General features: G+C 31.5%; 1 protein-coding gene across 1 annotated transcript; it reads left to right on the top strand.

Moving 5' to 3' along the window:
* Nucleotides 1-1,245: 1,245 nt before the first annotated feature.
* On the top strand, nucleotides 1,246-16,933 carry LOC134249403 (cryptochrome-1-like). The gene is made up of 13 exons (XM_062731765.1): nucleotides 1,246-1,301; nucleotides 5,647-5,734; nucleotides 8,033-8,194; nucleotides 9,136-9,275; nucleotides 9,849-9,991; nucleotides 10,342-10,517; nucleotides 10,730-10,836; nucleotides 11,323-11,463; nucleotides 14,587-14,757; nucleotides 15,101-15,241; nucleotides 15,509-15,666; nucleotides 15,888-16,081; nucleotides 16,296-16,933. The coding sequence occupies exons 3-13, from the start codon at nucleotides 8,056-8,058 to the stop codon at nucleotides 16,421-16,423; spliced, it is 1,638 nt and encodes a 545-aa protein (XP_062587749.1). The 5' UTR covers nucleotides 1,246-1,301; nucleotides 5,647-5,734; nucleotides 8,033-8,055; the 3' UTR covers nucleotides 16,424-16,933.
* Nucleotides 16,934-18,964: the final 2,031 nt, after the last annotated feature.

The raw sequence follows: 18,964 nt of genomic DNA, 5'->3' as shown, positions 1-18,964 counted from the left end.
TTTTCTAGTAAAATAAATGTTTCCCTCTTTTAGTATCTATATGTGCAGGGGTTTTTTTTTCGATAAAAAATTGCGGCATGTTTTATTATAAGATAAGGAAATTATTGGATAATTTGTCCATGGGACAAAACAAAGAAATTTTTCTATAGTAATTCAGTTTAAAGGTAGAAAACTTATTCTCTCTGACACTAGCAATTGTTTAAGAAATAAGGTATCATTTTTTGAGTTTTATTGAGATGTAAAACGGGTTGGTCACGTGATCAAATCCCATAAAGCCCGAAGGGCTTTATGGAAGATTTGATCATGTGCCAACCCGTTTTACATCTCAATAAAACTCAAAAAATGATACCTTATTACTTATATTTACATTTGTGACTTATTCATACTTTATATTTGCCTGATTGTTACTTTTAACTTGTGAAATGCGTTAATTTTTCAAACCCAACGGCATGTATATAATCCACTAAACGCGCGTCGACCCTTTATGACGTCACAGTGAAATTACGTCGAACGTTTATCCAAACGCACATCTATGACCTCTTGACCCCATACCTGTATTTACACAGTTATAAAAACGCTTGCCTTCAGTAGTGTTATGTAAAGGAAAACATTTGCAAATGTAAATATATAGCAATTGATAATATATTTATTCAAATTATAAAACTTAATATTAAATTACAATAGATATTCCTGGAAGCTCTTTTCAGAAAACCAGTGTATCTAGTAACACCTGGAAGAAATTAATTTACTCTGAAAAAAGTTCTGCTTAATAAACTGCTGCGTTAATTTGATGCGGGGTTGGGGATAGCTAATGGAGTGCCCCCCCCCCCCCACACACACACATTTTGCAAAGGAAGACCAAATATAAGCATTGAAAATTGGGCTTCGGCTCACAAACTTTAGGGGGGGGCTCCCAATTTCAATAACAACCCTACCCCTTTTTAGCTCACCTGAGCCGAAGGCTCTTGCTTTTAATTTGCTTTATGCTTTAATGTATGTTATTGTATTTGTTTCAAAATAAACATGCAAGTGCGTGGATAAACACTGGCCCTACTTAAATCTTTATAAAAATTTTAAAATGATGTTTGGAATGGGCGATAATTCAATTAATAACGAGGGACCTAGTATATGGGTTCCAATAAATTTATCCGGAACAAAGTAGTCCATGTATCACATTTTTACACTTATACATGTAATCATTACTTCCGGAGAGAAAAAGTCGAACTAAAAACAAAATAATATTGTGGAAAATAACCTGAACAGCACTACCAAAGAGTCAGTAATCACTGATGAGCTACTGAGTAAGTTCTAATACATTTTCAAACAGAAGGAGATACATTTATTTTACAGACTGAGAATGATGTTACCGAGTTTTTATATGGTTATGTGTATTGTATAAACACAGGCCTCTGACAGGTCCAGGAAAATCACTATATTTAAGAAATAAAAAAGCGTAAACTGTTCCAACCCAGTTTATACCGTATAAAATGGGTAGCTATTAAATTCATTGCTTATAATTTAATTTTCATTCATTTGATGCAAGAAAAAAAGGTTATTGTTCTATCAAAATAACTTCAATTTGTTCAAAATTTGAATGTAATGTCAGGCAGATTGATACGTTTTTGACGTAAGTCATTGTGACATAGGCAACCCATTTTATACGGTATGAAGTAAATTTTTTATCCAATCAAATACAGTGTTACAACCAGAATTAAATTATTTAGCTATATAGCTTAATTTACCAGTATAGCTTTATTTACCTATATAAAATAGCTTTATTTAGCTATTTTAGAATAAGTTTCTGTTTTATGAAAAGCAGACTAAAAGTCGCATGAAAATTATGTCTGATACTTTTATAAAAAAATTTTGATGAAAACAACCTAGGGCATAGATAGTAAAAACATTGCCTCTTTTAAACACTTTTTAACCAAAAAAATGCATCTCTATTGTTTGGATAGCTGTTCCTCATTGGAGGCATGAGGCATGACTAAGTGTGATTGCCTTGTGCTGAATTATTAATTATCTTTTTGACCAAAACTGCTTTTCTTTGTTAAAGTAGCTGCTTTATCACAGATTAACTGTTATACATAGCCCCAAAACTTTTAGATCTTTGATTGCAATTACACAAAAGGAGAAACATTTTTAAAAGTGGGTTTTTGGTGAATTGTTTTCAGTCCATTTCAAAGTTGAAAACTAATACTGCCTCATTATGTCTTTTTGTCTGCTTTTCATAAAACAGAAATGTACTCTGAAATAGCTAAATAAAGCTTTATTATATAGGTAAAGAAAGCTATAAAGGTAGATTTAGCTATATAGCTAAATATAGTGATTTTTATCAATCAGACCCTCAGTAAGCCAAGTATTGAAAAATTCTACCTCCTCTATTTATAATATATAGAGGGGGTAGAATTTTTTTTCGATATTTGGCTTATTGAGCGATTGAGTGATTGATAAAGATTCAGGTGCCTGTGATGCACCTTAATTGGCTGAGAGTTTTTCACCTAATTAAGTGCAATACTGTACCTTGGCCCCTTTTGTGCCATTACTTAAAAGGTTACATAAAAAATAAAGGTAATATGTATGATGGTGAATAATTTTGGCAGTAATTTTTACTGCTCGTTATCTGTGAATAATATCAGGTTCAGCAGTCTTTTGATATTACCAGGGGTCGTAATTCGTAACCAGAGATCATAAACTCTTTTGACCACTAGCAAATTTTAGCATGTGCATTTTTTTTACTAGCAATATTGAACTTTCACTAGCATTTTTTTTTCTCAATATAGTAATTAACATGTCATAGGAATCATTTTAATAATTTCATAGCTTATCTAAATTGAGGCGACTTTTTTTTCATCATCAATCATTAAATACACTGGAAACATATTTCTGTAAATCACATATAAACACTATTCCTTTAGTTGATTGAACGAACATAATTTAATAAGATATCTACGTCATGCATTTACCATAAACAAAGGAAAGTGGAAATTCAGATAAGGGGAAAACGATCGTTTTTGGAAGTAACAAGTCAGGTTCTGGTCGTGTAGCACTGTAAAATGGATAAGATTATGGAGATTTACGAACTATAGGAGCAGGCTGTCTGGACAGTTTTCATTGTTTGGGAATTTGATAGCACAAAAAACCAAATGAAAATACCTTTACATGTATTGCTTTTCATGTATTACTTGGGTAATTTTAATATTTACTAGCCTGAAGGCCACTTCTGTGCAGAAAATCACTAGCCCGACTCCCAAATACTAGTATGGTAGCTGCGGGCATGAGACGATGCTAATTGTACATCCCTGGGATAAACCAAAAAAAAAATGAAAAAGGCTGATTTTATTTTACTCGCAAAGGTTGGCGACCACAGGTCTCATTTAATCCACAATTTCTGTTTTCAACTGGCATTTCGCAAGTATTTCCTGATAATTTTGACCCCTGTATAACCACAGGAGTCAGCAGTTTTATCAATGAAACAATGTACTGGTAAACAGAGATTATAACCTGTGAGTTTCACAAGTATAACTCACAGATTATTATTTACATAGATATTATACCATAAATAAATGCTAGGTCTGAGTATCGCAAGCTGCCTAATGATACATTTCATGATATGGTGATGCAATACAACATATTTCATGATACAGCTGCCAACAGTTAAATTGCCTGATATCTTTATATATCGTTGCTTGTTAACCTCCACAGTTAAAGAAAATATAAAAAGAATAACTCGATCCCCCTAATCAGAGTTATTTATAGGTGGGCATATAGTCTAAGCATTATATTTTTCATTGCTACCTTGTTTTCAATCATTTTGTAACATTGAAATTTCTCAGTTTGGATGTAGAATTTTCAAATAAGACAATGAACATTAACTTATACTGTATCACGATACAAATTACAATAACATGGCGATACGATAAGCGTATTGTGAGACCTTGCAATCAATATGACCCATGTATCACTGTATTGTTATATTTCTAATAAACACAGTGTGTAGATACAGAAGCACTCTTAGGAGTGCAGATTATTTTCATTATCATAAAACAAAAATAATCTTCCATAAATCAAAATCCTGTAAATCTCTGTAATAATGAGAAAAAGATAATATGAAATATGATAATATAAAATACTGTGAGGGAGAGTGATTAGGTGCCACATCTAAACTGCACGAAAGAAGGGCCTTCGAATGGGGTTTACTTGAAAAACAGGTGAGAATTGGTGTTTCATATTAAAAAACCTTGTTAATAGGTTCTATTTTTAAAAAGCTAACCATTGAAATTTGGTTTCTGGTATAAATATAAAATGATACAAACATGTTTGATCAACACGTGTTACTAAAACTGTAGTAAATACACAAACTGTATACTAAGTTTGTTCAGTTTATGGCCTTGGGGCCAGAATTCAAACCCACTCTCAGGTAAAAGAATACTGTATATGTGTACTTTAAAATGCGGGCTTCATATTTTAGCTGCTTTGGTGCGGACAGCGATGCGCTAATTCATGAACGTCATTAAAAAATTATTTATAAATACAATATACTGTGCATAAGCATGTAGCGCTGTCTAATTCATGAATACACCAACAACTCATTACCAGGTGATGGCGCTAAATTTTGAATATGCCAATTTATGTACACGTACAGTATTTGTTAAGTCGTACAATTAACCACTAGAACAAATTCCTACTCTATGTTGAGATATGTGTACTTATTTTGCATTTAGGATGAACATCATTTTTACCGTACTATTTGATTTTTGTGGTTTTTTTAAAGATTAATTCTCTTCGAAACAAAAATCAAAAAGGCAGTTTTGAAGAAAATTCTTCATGCCTTCATGCATGTATTAAATTCATTCTATTTCAAGGAGGCAATTTATTATAAAACCATCTTTTATAACAATAAGGATACCCTATTTTTAAAAAAATAAAACAGAAAATTTGACATATTCTGCTGTTGGACTAGCCTTCAATTCATTTATTAATTGCAAATTGGAAATTGATATGCAGTTTCCAAATGTTGTTCTACATTGTTTGTTATATACGGTTATATCTTTGTATTTGAAAAAAAAAATGAACTTTGTTTTATGTTAATTAAAATCCTTCTTTTAATCTACTACACTTTAAGAAAAAAAAAGAGAGATGGAACACCCTCTTTTAGTTCAGGAAAGTGCAACTACAGATGTACATGTACCAGGTACTCATTGTACTGCAATTTAAGACAACCACACACACTCTTGACTTAGTCAGTCTTAGAATTTCTACAGGGTTGATAAAAAAGACATTTCTAATTGTAAGTATGTCTGTTCATGGACTCAGTTGGAAAGGCTCTAGCAACTTGTAATCAAGAAATTCTATCGGAAAATTTTGAAGGAAATAAAACTTTGTCCAATTTATCTATGCAATATGTCTATGCCCCTCTAAAAGATAATGTAAAGATGCTTCCTAGTGTACATGATTTTTATCATCTCTTTAGCGTATAAACATGACTGATATACCATTTATAAGAAACATGTCAGGATGTTACCAGTATTTGCGCTGCATATAATTGACAAGTGTTGACTGTCGTGTAGGGAGAATGTGACCTAATCACATGAAGAACCATGTGTTGTGTTCACTATAACCAGATATTGATTTGTTTTTCTTCAGCTCTCTTTTTTACTTGTTGTCAGAGGATGAATTAAGGAACTGCTCAGCTGAAGAGATGCTGGAAATGGTGTCAGATCTACTGTCTAAGGTATGAAGTCTTTCTCTTTTAATACTTGTTCTGAAAAAGGTAATGGGGTATTCCTTATTGGGTACTCTTTTGTTCTTCATACATAATATACATTCAAGATGTTGAGAACTTGAATGAGCATTTCATTGACAAGTACAAGTCTATCATCTGATTCAGATTTTAATATATCGTAAACATAATTGTTTTTATTTTGGTGACTTAATTCACTTACGTAGATATCGATAAGATTAAATTTAATATTGATAACTAAAGTTCATTGTTTAGTTTATCGAACATTTAAAAGAAAAGATTAAGAATGTTAAAGGAAATGACGTTGTAATTAATTATTATGCCTGTTTGTAAGCATGCATGCAATCAGGCTTGGGGTCAATTACTTTGAAATGTAATTAATTACTTTCAAATACATTGATAATTTTGTCATTTAATTGCAATTACAATTACATTGATTTTTTCAAATGTAATTAATTACTTTCAATTACTTTGACAAATATAATTAAATACATTTCAATTACTTCGAGTTTTATTTTTATAAAAAAAAAAAATAAAGAGTTTTTTAAATAGGATTTTTTCTATAGCGATCAAATTCGAACTTTCAACTTTTTTGTTCTTGGGTGTGATAGGGGTTCACACCTGGTCAAAATTAGACCTTTACCTTATAATGAGTGTGACACACTGTATAAACAAATTAAACATTATGAGACAATTAATTATTGCACAAACACAAGCCCATGCTACACCAGGTGTATGGCAAAATCTTTTTTGTTACTTTCTCAAATCCATATTTTTGAAGGAAATGAATGATATCTATCACAATTCCATTCATTATTTCCTATCTTAAAATGAATAGAATACAGGTAAATCTAAAAGGGGATGTAATTAGTCTAATTGCTGTAAAACAAATTAACTATCTAAACAATCATTGTTATTTGCAAGTGGGAATATATTTATTATTTTTCTTACAATTATGAAGACTAATTTATATATTCTTCCTCATGTACCACTGATGTTGGTGTGAGTGAAATAAAAAACTTGAGAACTGAGATTTATAAAACATGGGAATAAGTAATATAAACCCACCAGTATAAAACTATATATCAGTATATGACACCTTTTTAAATATAAACTTTCATTTTGAAAAAAAGTAATTGAAATGTAATTGAAATGTAATTGAAAAGTAATTGAAAATACATGACCTTTTTTGAAATGTATTTAAATACATTCAATTACTTGTAATTGAAAGCAGGCTCAATTACAAATTACATCCAATTACTTTGAAAAATATAATTAATTACACTCAATTATAATTACTTTATTCAATTACCCCATCCCTGTGTGCAATTAAGGGCAAGGAAGAGATATTTGTTATATGTCTGCCAGTATTTACTATTAATGACATTCAGTTTTTTTGTTCATATGAAATATTGTCAACAGTGATCTGTTGAATAGTTGATATTTTCACAGCACTGCAGATGTTATTAATTTCACACTGAGAATTCAATACAGTTTAATATAAGTATTATCTTAATGTGTGGAAATAAAGTGCATTGAACATAGCAATATAGGATTATTAAACACACATGTAACTGTAAATATACTTTCTACCATACTCTTTGGATTCAAATCAAGAGGATTTCTTAGATTGCCTTTAAAAGTCATAAATGTTCATTTAAAATGTGCAGTAATTGCCGACATCAGCTTCTGTTCAGAAGTGTTTAAAATGCAATATTGCTTCATTGCAATGAATCCTCCAAGCATTATGATCTGCTTATTGAGGTTTTATTGAGACTTACAGGGTCAATCCTTTATCAATAATTTCATTTTTTTTGTGGATAGAACACCTTACCTAGCTGCCACTAATAATAAATATTGACATTGACTGCTTAATTAACTAGAAGACAATTTTTGTATACATTGTGGATGTTTCAGGTTGGCATACGTGTATGCATAGTGCAAAGTCAGCTTTCAATAAAATATCAGTATTACATGTATATGCTTTGCAATTGGATATTAATGTAATTTCACTCTTTAGTTTGGACTTTATATATTTTCTGTTTTTTAATTTCATGAAAATTTTATTTATGTATTCATTGCTATATACTCTACTAGTATTCATAAAATAAATTCCATATCCAGCTATTGATAAAAAATTGAATATCTACTTTGTGTACAAATTCTGACATAAACAAACAAGCCTTTTTACTTTGCGTTAAATTGAATTTAAATATTTTATTAAATGATCCATTTTTTGTATGAATAATTTTGTATGTTTTTTTTCCTTTGCTTTCATTTTTGCAAAAGAGATAAATCAAAGAAGAAACAAAATGAATAACAATCAACAGGAAGTTGTGGTTCATTGGTTCCGCCATGGATTACGTCTCCATGACAACCCAGCTTTAATTGAAGGCCTGTCAGAGTGTGACAAATTCTATCCTATATTTATATTTGATGGTGAAGTTGCAGGTAACCAATATGTGTTAATAGAAGAAATTAAATCTACAAAAGACATATTCAAATCTGTATCACAATGCTAGCTTCATTCATGTATGACATCTTTCCTTTGCTCAAACACTAAGGAAACACCTAATGTAAGGTTGAAAGATGGCTTTATACAAGCAAAGTCTTTTTTAGATTTTTACAGAGAAAGAACATATACTTCTTATTTAAAATATAGATCCACAAAACCAACAATGAAAATCAAAATTCAAATCAGTCGATAGCCAAAGATGGACTCAAATGAAATAAATTTAGTAAATTTGTAATGAGCCAATAGTAAAATTTCTAACGTATTATTGATTTGATTAAATATTTCTTACGTCAAAATTTTCAGATTCACACAATGAAACGAGCACCCAACTCCGAAGGTTAGGGTACCAAGTTCAATTCTCAACCATGGTACATTTATTTTCTTGGTAGAGGCAAGGGAAGGAGAATAAGAACATAGCATATTCTGTTTTTAATGTAATTTGTAACTCTCCATTCTTAAAAAATAATGGAGAGCTCAAACAAAAGAGAGATGTCACTGGTGGAATTTTCATATTTACTAATGCAGTAAAACTTGGTTTTAACGAAGTCGCCGGGACCTGTGAAATTTCTTCGCTATATCCGTAATTCGTTATATCCGCATAAGGAATTCGTCAAATTCATATAGCTGGGGGTCCAAGATAACTTTGCTATATCCGTGAATTCGCAATATCTGTGTTCGTACAAAACGAGTTTTACTGTATCTGGTGTCAGAAAATGTATTTAATATGTTACATTTTACATGACTGCAATCTTTTAAGTAGATGTGTATAATACTTTTTTTGAAATCATTTTGATGAGAATTGTTCCATGGTTATGACAGAATTTCATTATTTTAATTCCACTTAAGTAGACATTTTACCTTTGTACCTGCCTTTCAGGAACAAAAACAGCTGGATATAACCGCTTTCATTTTCTGCTGGAATGCCTGCAGGATGTGGACAGAAATCTCCAGAAGGTAGGATCCCGGCTGTACTGTTTCCAGGGTCAGCCTACCGACATTTTTACCAGGCTGATAGAGGTGAGATCTAATTACCGTAATTATTAGTTAACTACTACAAAAGTTGAAAAATATCTATGAAAGTTTTGAGGGATCACTGTTCCTTTTTCGGGTATACTGACATATTTACATGTACATATTAAATAGTTGATTTCTGGTTTCAAAATGAAAGGAAATTTTGAAAAATCAAACTCCTTTGCAACAATTTTTTTTCCAAGCAGAGAACCAGTATTGATTTATAGTTATGTCAGATGTACATGTATTGTAGTCTCCAAAAAATTTTATGACTTTTGTAAAACAGCAAGGTTTTATAATACTTAACTTTATTCAACTTAATTGTTTAAAAAAATGATGCCATTTAGTATTCTTCAACAACAGCAAAAAATATTTAATAAAATCAATAGGAGCAAGTGGTTTTCATATGATGATTGTTTTTTTTTCTTTATATTTTTAAAACATGCAACCATGAATTAAAGATTAGACTTTCTTGTATATTTGATACTTACAGTCTAAGACTATCATTAGATAAGAATTAGAACACGAGTAATACTGATTTGAAATGGTAAAAAATAGTAGCTGCGTTAATGTGAGTAGGAATGGGGAATCACGAAGGTGACCTTTGAGGCTGACCCTGAACCGATCTGGCAGGAACGAGACAATGCTGTAAAGGAACTTCTGGACAAGAGGAACGTACAGTATATAGAGAAAGTCTCCCACACCCTGTGGGACCCAAACGAGTGAGTCATTTAACTTCCGTATTAGAATTCTACAGTGCCTTATGAGCATGTTACGTGTACATGTTATGTTAAATATTTATGGTCTGTATGTAATGGCCTGTAAACTTGTACATTGCTACTGTCTGGAATTCTGGTAATCATTATTGTACAAATCGGTGTACATTGTATGAAAATGGACTTCAGTTGTTACTCAAAATCTTTGATCATAGCCAAATTAATCCATGCATTCATGAAAGGCAATTTTCCCAGATTTACTAAAGCATAACAAAAAATACATGTACAGTATGTATTATTAATTAAATGGTACTTTGAAGTTTTAATGGTTTATGCTGTATTGATTTATTTTTCAGAGTAATTAAGAACAATGGAGGTACCCCACCTTTGACCTTTTCCCTGTTTAACCTTGTGACCTCCACCATTGGGGAGCCCCCTCGGCCAGTAGATGACCCAGATTTCACGGATATAGACCTTCCCGTCAGTGACAATCACGACAAACAGTTTGGGATTCCCTCTCTAGAGGACTTAAGTGAGTATTCAAGTTCTATCTTTAAAGAAAATTTATTTAATAAAGAGTTCTTGAACATTTAAAAAAAAACTCTTCTTTATATCTTTTGTAGTGATTGTAATAACTTAGAAAAACCAGTAAACTATTTAACAACATGCTAGCAGGATCAGATCTGTCTAGCTGTAAAACACATGGAGGGTATTTGTGTTTTATTTTGTATTGTGTATTTACAGATGTGAGACCAGAATGTGAAGAGCAGAAGAATCCAATTGTGAAATGGCAGGGTGGGGAAACAAGGGCCCTGGAATTATTGGAGATTCGTATGAATCATGAAGAAAAGGTTTGTTTTAGGTCAAAACTTACATCACGACAGTGATGTTATACTGTACATGTACATAATTTGGCATATTCAAAATATATCGCAATCCTAGATATAGTGTTTTTGGCATAATCATGAATTAGCACTACACATGTCTGTACTGCATATTTTATATATTAATGATTTCTTAGCAGTATTCATGAATTAGCGCATTGTTGTTTGTGCCAAAGCCCTTTAAAATATAAAGCCCGCTTTTTTTAAGTACACATACAGTGTATTTAAAATTTAGTGTACATACAAAAATGTATTTAGCAAGTATATGCATACTACCAGAGTCATAGGGGAATGTAATTTTTTATATATATATTTTTTTTAAATGGTACAACATACTGCATCTTATTTTATTTACTATCCAAAAACAAAGAAATCTGTTATTTAGTCTGTCCATTTGTGCAACCATTTTGTCAAAGTGATTAACTTCTCCTTTTGATGTATCTGTACTTTCAGGCTTATGAAAAAGGTTACATGATGCCTAACCAGTACTACCCAGACCTCCTTTCTCCACCTCTGAGTCTGAGTGCACACCTCAGGTTCGGTTGTCTGTCTGTCCGTATGTTCTACTGGAGAATCCATGACAAGTTCAGAGAGGTAGAAATGAAACCTGCCATCCATGACATTACGTGTATATTTAGGAATGTAAATACAGATTTCTTCAGTTTGCATGGCTGTACATATAAACACCCTTACAGTGAATTGCCTAGGGCAACTAAATTTGAGTTGTTATAACATAATTTTTTATACATTTTTCCATTAAGTTTATTATGGGTTTTTAAACCACAGGGAATGAAAATCACTCTTGTTTTCTTTATAAGCATGTTCACTGTAACTTTGTTTTACTGTACCAGTAGTTATACTCCCACTCCGAAGGAGAGGGGGGTATACTGTTTTACCCTTGTGTGTCTGTCTGTCTGTGTGTCCATGTGTCCGTCAGAAACAAATTTCGTCGCAGTTTTCTCAGCAACTACTCAAGTTAGATGCTTGAAATTTTAACACAATCTTCTCTGAGGCATGCCATATGGTGGGATATATTTTTGCTCAAATCCGATGTCAACTTCCTGTTTGTCTGTGCGTCTGTCTGTTTCATACATAACAAATTTTCGTCGCAGTTTTCTCAGCAACTACTCATGGTAGATGCTTGAAATTTTAACACAATCTTCTCTGAGGCATGCCATATAGTGGGATACATTTTTGCTCAAATCCAATGTCAACTTCCTGTTTGTCTGTGCATCTGTCCGTTTCATACATAACAAATTTTCGTCACAGTTTTCTCAGCAACTACTCATGGTAGATGCTTGAAATTTTAATACAATCTTCTCTAGTGGGATACATTTTTGCTCAGATCCGATGTCAACTTCCTGTTTGTCTGTGCATCTGTCTGTTTCATATATAACAAATCTTTGTCGCAGTTTTCTCATTAGTTATTCATAGCAGATGCTTGAAATTTTATTACACTCTTTGTTGAGACATGCCATATGGTGGGATTAATTTTGATATGAATCTGATGTCAATTTCATATTTTTCTGTGCATCTGCATGTATTAACATGATAGTGCTTATTTACATCAGAGTGGGGGTATTACTAGTGAGCATTGGCTCACAGATTTCTTGTTGAAATTTCATCTGTCCAATTAAACATATTAAGGATACACCAAAGGCTTTTTTCAAGATTTTAGTCAATTTTGAGATTTTTGGCTAAGAAAAGGATGCTAATCACTGCTTTATAATGCATGAAAAATTCTTGCTGATTGTTAAATGGTTTTCTAATTATTTAACTATAATCAAACATAAACAGTGCCTCATGTGAATGTGCTGTTATTGAAGCTTCTGATTTGATCTGTGACTGCATGCTCCTGACTGGAGCAATAAATCACTGTGACCACTTGAGGAATTCTTCACTAGCCACACAGAGGTTATTGGTAATAAAACTACAGGGAACCCAAACTTAGGGAAGGAGATCTAACCATAAAATAGGAGGTGGAGCTTAGCTCTTGCCATTTTGCCTGAAAATTTTTCTGATTCAGAATTGAACCTATTTTACTTAATGCACCTAAATATAGAAAAGAACCTCCCATTCTTGTGAATATGCATAGAAAATATGGATAAGTGACAGGTATCCAAAGCTGAATCTCTAAGGTGTCATATATTTCTACCTTTGGCAGAATTTGTTGTGTAATGGGATTTTGCTCTCTACTATAAAGTAAGACCAGACAGTTGGTGGTACAATGTATTATTTCAAAGGATTCAACTCCCTTATTTATTAACCAATTTCTCTGAAAACTGGCAAGATTGTGTCTCAAAAGTGTGTTCACAAAACGGTATCTCAGATTTTTGATATCTTGCTTAGTTCTTGAATTATTGGAGGAAATGTAGAATTGGGCTAATAAATTAGTAACATTTATGCACAAATGGATGTAACTTTTGAACTAGAAGATTTATCAAAAATCTGAGATACAGTTTTTAAGTTCAATCTTTAATCTATCTTGAGACAAAATTATGACTTTGAGAGGTGGAATTTTAAAAAGTTGATTTATAAAATACAAATGCGCTAACATTTACATTAAAATATTAATAATTTTTTAATAAGATAAAATTGAAAGTTTAAATTAGGATCATTAAATAGTAAATCTAACAAGCTTTCAAATGATATACCGGTATACGTTTAATATGCTATCTTTGATAATGAAAGAATTACAAGCAAAGTAAATTTTGCCCTTTGGAAACCTTTGGTGCATCCTTAAGGTTTCAAGCAAAAAAACTTAACGAAATACATCTTTATGATCTATCGTATCATTTAAGGAATGTTTTTAAGTTTTGTGTGAGTTATTGGTGTGTGAATCACACAGACTTGTCACGAAGGCATATTTCATGAAGAGCACTTCATGAAAAATATGCCTGCATGCAAATCTGTGTGATTCACACACCAATAATTCACACTAAACTTAAAACCATTCCTTATATTTACATTTTACATGTTTGGAAGAAACTAAAATATACCGTAAATCTGGAAATTCTTACGTCGATTTTATTTTGCGATTTCGGGTCAAAATGCTGTTGATTAATTTTTACATTTCATAATTTTTGCTTACATTTTCCTATTGGTGATATATTTTTAAGAAAAATGTTTTTGCAAATGCAATGAACTTGCAAATTTGCTAAAAATTTATCTACAGCAAAAATTTCCAGATTTACGGTACTAAGTATGTGAATTTCTTGCTGCCCTATATCGTGGCATTTTTACTAACGTTGCTGCAACCTCATTGTGACGTCAAGTTTACGCATGTTTCTCCATGTATATTTCTACACATGAGTATACACGAAAATGGTATTCAAATCAATTTCACTGTTGGCATACTAGAAAAACACAGCAAATGAAATGTAAATATTCAGTAATGTTTTCAGGCAAAAAGTGTACTCTTATTGAAGTCTGTATCTTTGAATGCATTCTAATGGGAATATGAAAAATGTATAAAGATAAATATGTACTTCTTGTCTATAAATTTTTTTTTCATATACGAATATAGAATTTGAATCAGAAGAGCTGAAAATAAATATAAAATCCCAAAACTCAAATCATAAATAAAAAGTAATGAAAGTACAAAAAAGCCTGAATCTGGTATTTTTCACTGGAATCTGATAGTCTTTAGATAGAGAAGAAATATATGCAAATATGGGTTTTTTTTAGCTTAATTCAAGACACTGTTTGCATTTGAAGGTAAAGCCTTCAGTATGTGCCCCAGTCTCCCTCTCAGCACAGCTCATGTGGAGGGAATATTTCTACACAATGGCTGTCAACAACATGGACTATGACAAGATGGAGCTAAACCCAATCTGTCTCAACATCCCATGGTATGAGAATCCAGAACACGAAGAAAAGTGGACCAAGGTAATGAAACTCCGTAATTTTGTCAAAAATTGCTTTATTATTGTGAGAACAACTTTTTGTGAATTTACCATGGTAGTGTAAAAATTTTATTTAACTGAAATTGTGTAGTTTTGAACTTTTAAATGGTAAGAAAGAATTAAAAAAAAAAAAAAGAAATAAAGATTGATCAATGTTTTGTACCAGTTTTTGTGTAAGGGGAAAAAATATTGATATATTAAACTTACATAAAGAAAATAAGGAACTTTTCATTTATTTGCATGTAGTAAATGTACAAATGTAAATGAGACTGTGGTGAGGATGAGATGTAAGTGCTATGCTGATTTGTGAGTTTCCTTTATAACAGGGTGAGACAGGCTATCCGTGGATTGACGCCATTATGAAGCAGCTCCTACAGGAAGGTTGGATCCACCACGTCGCCCGTCACGCCGTGGCCTGCTTCCTGACCCGTGGTGACCTCTGGCTTAGCTGGGAAGTCGGGCTGAAGGTAAATCATTAATTAAGTTACATTTAAAAATGTTTGCATTGAATTTATCTGAAAATACATGTACAGTGTATATTTGTATGAATACATGTATTATTGTATTACAGAGAGCTACTAAAAAGGAAAAATTCTGAATCAGGTCTTAGACAAAGACATGAAAAATACAGTTTTATTTAATATGATTATTTTTCTGCTAATGTGAAATGAAAATAAAGGAATTGTAAGAATTTTATTTACTGGTATTTTTTAACTTTACTTCTGCAAATTAAGGTGTTCTATAAGTACCAACTTGATGCTGATTGGTCAGTCTGTGCTGGGAATTGGATGTGGGTTTCCAGTTCTGCCTTTGAAAAAGTCCTACAGTGCCCCAACTGTTTCTGCCCTGTTAGATATGGGAAACGTATGGATCCATCTGGGGAATATGTCAGGTAAAGAAGGATGCTACTCAGTATTTTATCACCATACTGTATGGCAGTATATAAAAAGTTGTTTTATGTTTTTATGACTGCTTAGAATATTCATATTGCTGGTATTTATACTAGATAAAGAAAGACAATCTGTATTAGACAGGGCTCAGTTGCAACACATACAACATGCTTAAAATAGCTAACACTGTTATTAGAAATAATTGTTGTTGTTCTTTTTTTAGACGCTATCTACCAGTATTAAAGGACATGCCACTGAGGTATTTGTTTGAACCATGGAAAGCCCCACTTCCTGTCCAACGGAAAGCAAAGTGCATTGTGGGAGTAGATTATCCCAAGCCAATGGTGGACCACAAAGTGGCATCAAAGGAATGCATGAAAAATATGAAGGCTGTTAAAGACACTCTTGTGGGCAAAAGTGAGTTTTTTACTAACTTGCTAGAAAAATCTGTTCCAGTATATATTTCAAGCTGTTTTGTAACATGGAATGATTTAGCTCTATTTTGGTCCTAATATTTGCTTTAATATTTAATATTACAGTGAATAATAATGTCTTTATCAAATTGCCGAGTTTTGAAGAAAGTACAGTATATCATCTATATGCTCATCCACTTATTTATTTCTTATTGCAGACATCCCCCACTGTGCCCCTTCAGAGGAACTTGAAGCCAGACGGTTTTCTTGGTTACCAGATCACACGCCCTCTGGTGGCAAGTGCAGCGCCAACTTCCTGTGTGATGGCCTGAAGGATCTAGAATAGAAAACACAAGTCAAAATATATATGATGGAAAATTATATTAAGTGTAAAATATATGTCTACAGTATTAATCAATCAAAATAGTTCATTGAGTAATAAAAGTACATAATTTTAAAGATAAATTAAATCACCATTTTAGGGTCATGGGCATTATCATGCAGATTTTGATTCTCTAAAAGACAATTAAATTTTCATGTACATCCTTTTTGCAGTTTAAGCTCAACAAGTTTCACATAAATAGTATTAAGTTTTTATATGTATTCTTTATAGTCATAACTCATAAGATGTGCTTTATTAGCTGTAATGAATAAAATCCCATTTGGCTCAAAGCTTTGATAAATGTTGTTTGGTTATTTATATCAATGATTAAATGTCTTACATTAATTTTTGACATCAGAAATAGTCATATACATGTATAAAGTGTAGTTTTGAGGTATGATTTGTATAATTTAACTAGTCCAAAAATTTTATTAGCTATTTAATGATTTTATAATGAATATGATATAAACTATTGTTGAATATGATGTAAATTATCGTTGCATATGATATTAATTATTGTTGAATATGATATTAAGTATTGTTGAATATGATATTAATTATTGGTCCCTCAAAAATTTTGTTCCTGAGGTCTTTATTGTATGGATTTTGATGATGATCTCATGATATTATTTTGAATATGTAAATTATCGTTGCATATGATATTAATTATTGTTGAATATGATATTAATTATTGGTCCCTCAAAAATTTTGTTCCTGAGGTCAAGCAATAGGATTTATTGGTATATGGATTTTGATGATCATTTTTGCTTTTTATGACTCTCAAACATTGATATTAATTTTGTTTTTGATATACATGTATATATCTCATTGCTAGACAGACTGAAAAATAGAATTTGTTTAATCTAAATTGAGTGAATATTCTTGATTTTAGTGCTGTATCAGCATCTTTCTGTAGGTTAAAAGATCTGCATTATGCTAAAATTACTGTAATTTACCAAAACCTGAAATAATAAAAATGGAACTCTGTGTTTTTAGATAATGACTTTTCCATGACAAACATGTATTTGTTATAATTAGAAAAATTAACAGTGGACTTATCCTTTTCTAATTTACACTTTAAGCATTGTACTTATTTTATATTGTGCAATATGCTATTTAAATGTTTTGTAACCTTTATACATGTAGTATACATATCTTAGATGTTTCAATTTTGTGGGCATACAGTTGATATTGTAAAATCACATATCTTCATGGGGTAAAATTTTTGGTTTATGGTTTAGGAGGACTTGATTTCATGGTTGGAAAATGCTTAGTACATGTATTAATGAATATGAAATTTTACATTTCATGGTGGTTATAAATTTTTGGGTCACTCCATACCTCGAAAACAACGAAAATTAACCCCCACTAAAATTTGTGATCACACAATATACTGTCATTGGATCTCATACATAAAAATTTTGACCATTTCTGAAAAAAATTGTTGATCATTGACGAGGATGATTATTTTGTCCCAGATTTTACAAGTGTTAAGTTCGTAACATATACTACAAGGTTGTCCCTAAGAATTGAAATAGCAAAAGACATTGAATAGGTATATGTATTGGGATATCTGGGTTTTATTCCCTAACAGGAGGTTGTGGGGGAATCCAAAAATACTGGGGGATTATATCATTATAGTCAGGGAAAATTCCTGGTCTTAGGGACAACAATGTTCAATTGTGCTGTTTTTAAATCTATTGTTGAATATTATGTGTTTCTGTTTTTTAAAAAGAAATAAAATTTCAAAAATTATATTTTGGTTTTCTTCATGGTTATACTGTGAATGTTGAAAGATAAGGAGAGTGGATGCATTAGAGATACAGTATAAGTTTTGATGATTATTCAGAAAATATGAATTTTTCAATTTAAAAACTACATTATCTTATTCCAATGAATTGCAAGCCAGCACTGGTTTGTTAAGAAAATTCATTTCCCAACTTACTTCAACACTTTCAAGATCGATGTCGATTAAAATTATTTGGATAATAGGCACCATAAAATTCATGCCACTAAACTTAATTATAATAGATGCTTCAGTTTCAGCATCAGAGTATCAAGTTATATTTTTAGATAAATGATGAGGTTCAAGATGGAGCAGATTGATTCTTTCTCAATTATATACTCAGTTTATGTTTTAATTGAACTTCAGTATACCTGCTTGCTATCTCAAATAATATATGTCAAAGTGAAATGCAAGTCAGGACATCTTTTCCTCGTGTATCTTCATTTTTTAAAGTTTTAACCCTGATATCTCGAATCCTTCGTTATATTCACTAATTCAGTCCAGCATAGTTTGAGATAGGCCTGTTGAGGTTTGACTGTGTAGATATATGCAGAAGATTAAAAAATCATTTCAAGCGAACCTGGTTAAATGGTAAAGTCACAATTACATTTTGATTTCTCTAAATACAGTGCTCTAGGAAATAAGGATCTCTCTCATATTGATAGGAAGATTAAATAATAGTTAGAACTATAGATAGGCCTTCTTCTTTTTTTTTTTTG

The sequence above is a fragment of the Saccostrea cucullata genome, unplaced genomic scaffold (genome assembly GCF_032062105.1).
Source record: "Saccostrea cucullata isolate Sc308-1 unplaced genomic scaffold, CSIRO_AGI_Scuc_v1 ctg561, whole genome shotgun sequence".
Taxonomy (NCBI): Eukaryota; Metazoa; Mollusca; class Bivalvia; order Ostreida; family Ostreidae; genus Saccostrea; species Saccostrea cuccullata.
Note: the sequence above shows the minus strand (reverse complement) of the source record. Positions and strands in the feature narration are given on the sequence as shown.

What these genes read in the sequence shown, in the direction of transcription:
- LOC134249403 (XM_062731765.1), top strand. Translation starts at nt 8,056, where the DNA reads ATGAATAACAATCAACAGGAAGTTGTGGTTCATTGGTTCCGCCATGGA. An exon ending in TTTTTACCAGGCTGATAGAG is followed by an intron (nt 9,276 to 9,848) that starts GTGAGATCTAAT and finishes TAATGTGAGTAG; the next exon opens with GAATGGGGAATCACGAAGGT. An exon ending in ACGAAGAAAAGTGGACCAAG is followed by an intron (nt 14,758 to 15,100) that starts GTAATGAAACTC and finishes CCTTTATAACAG; the next exon opens with GGTGAGACAGGCTATCCGTG.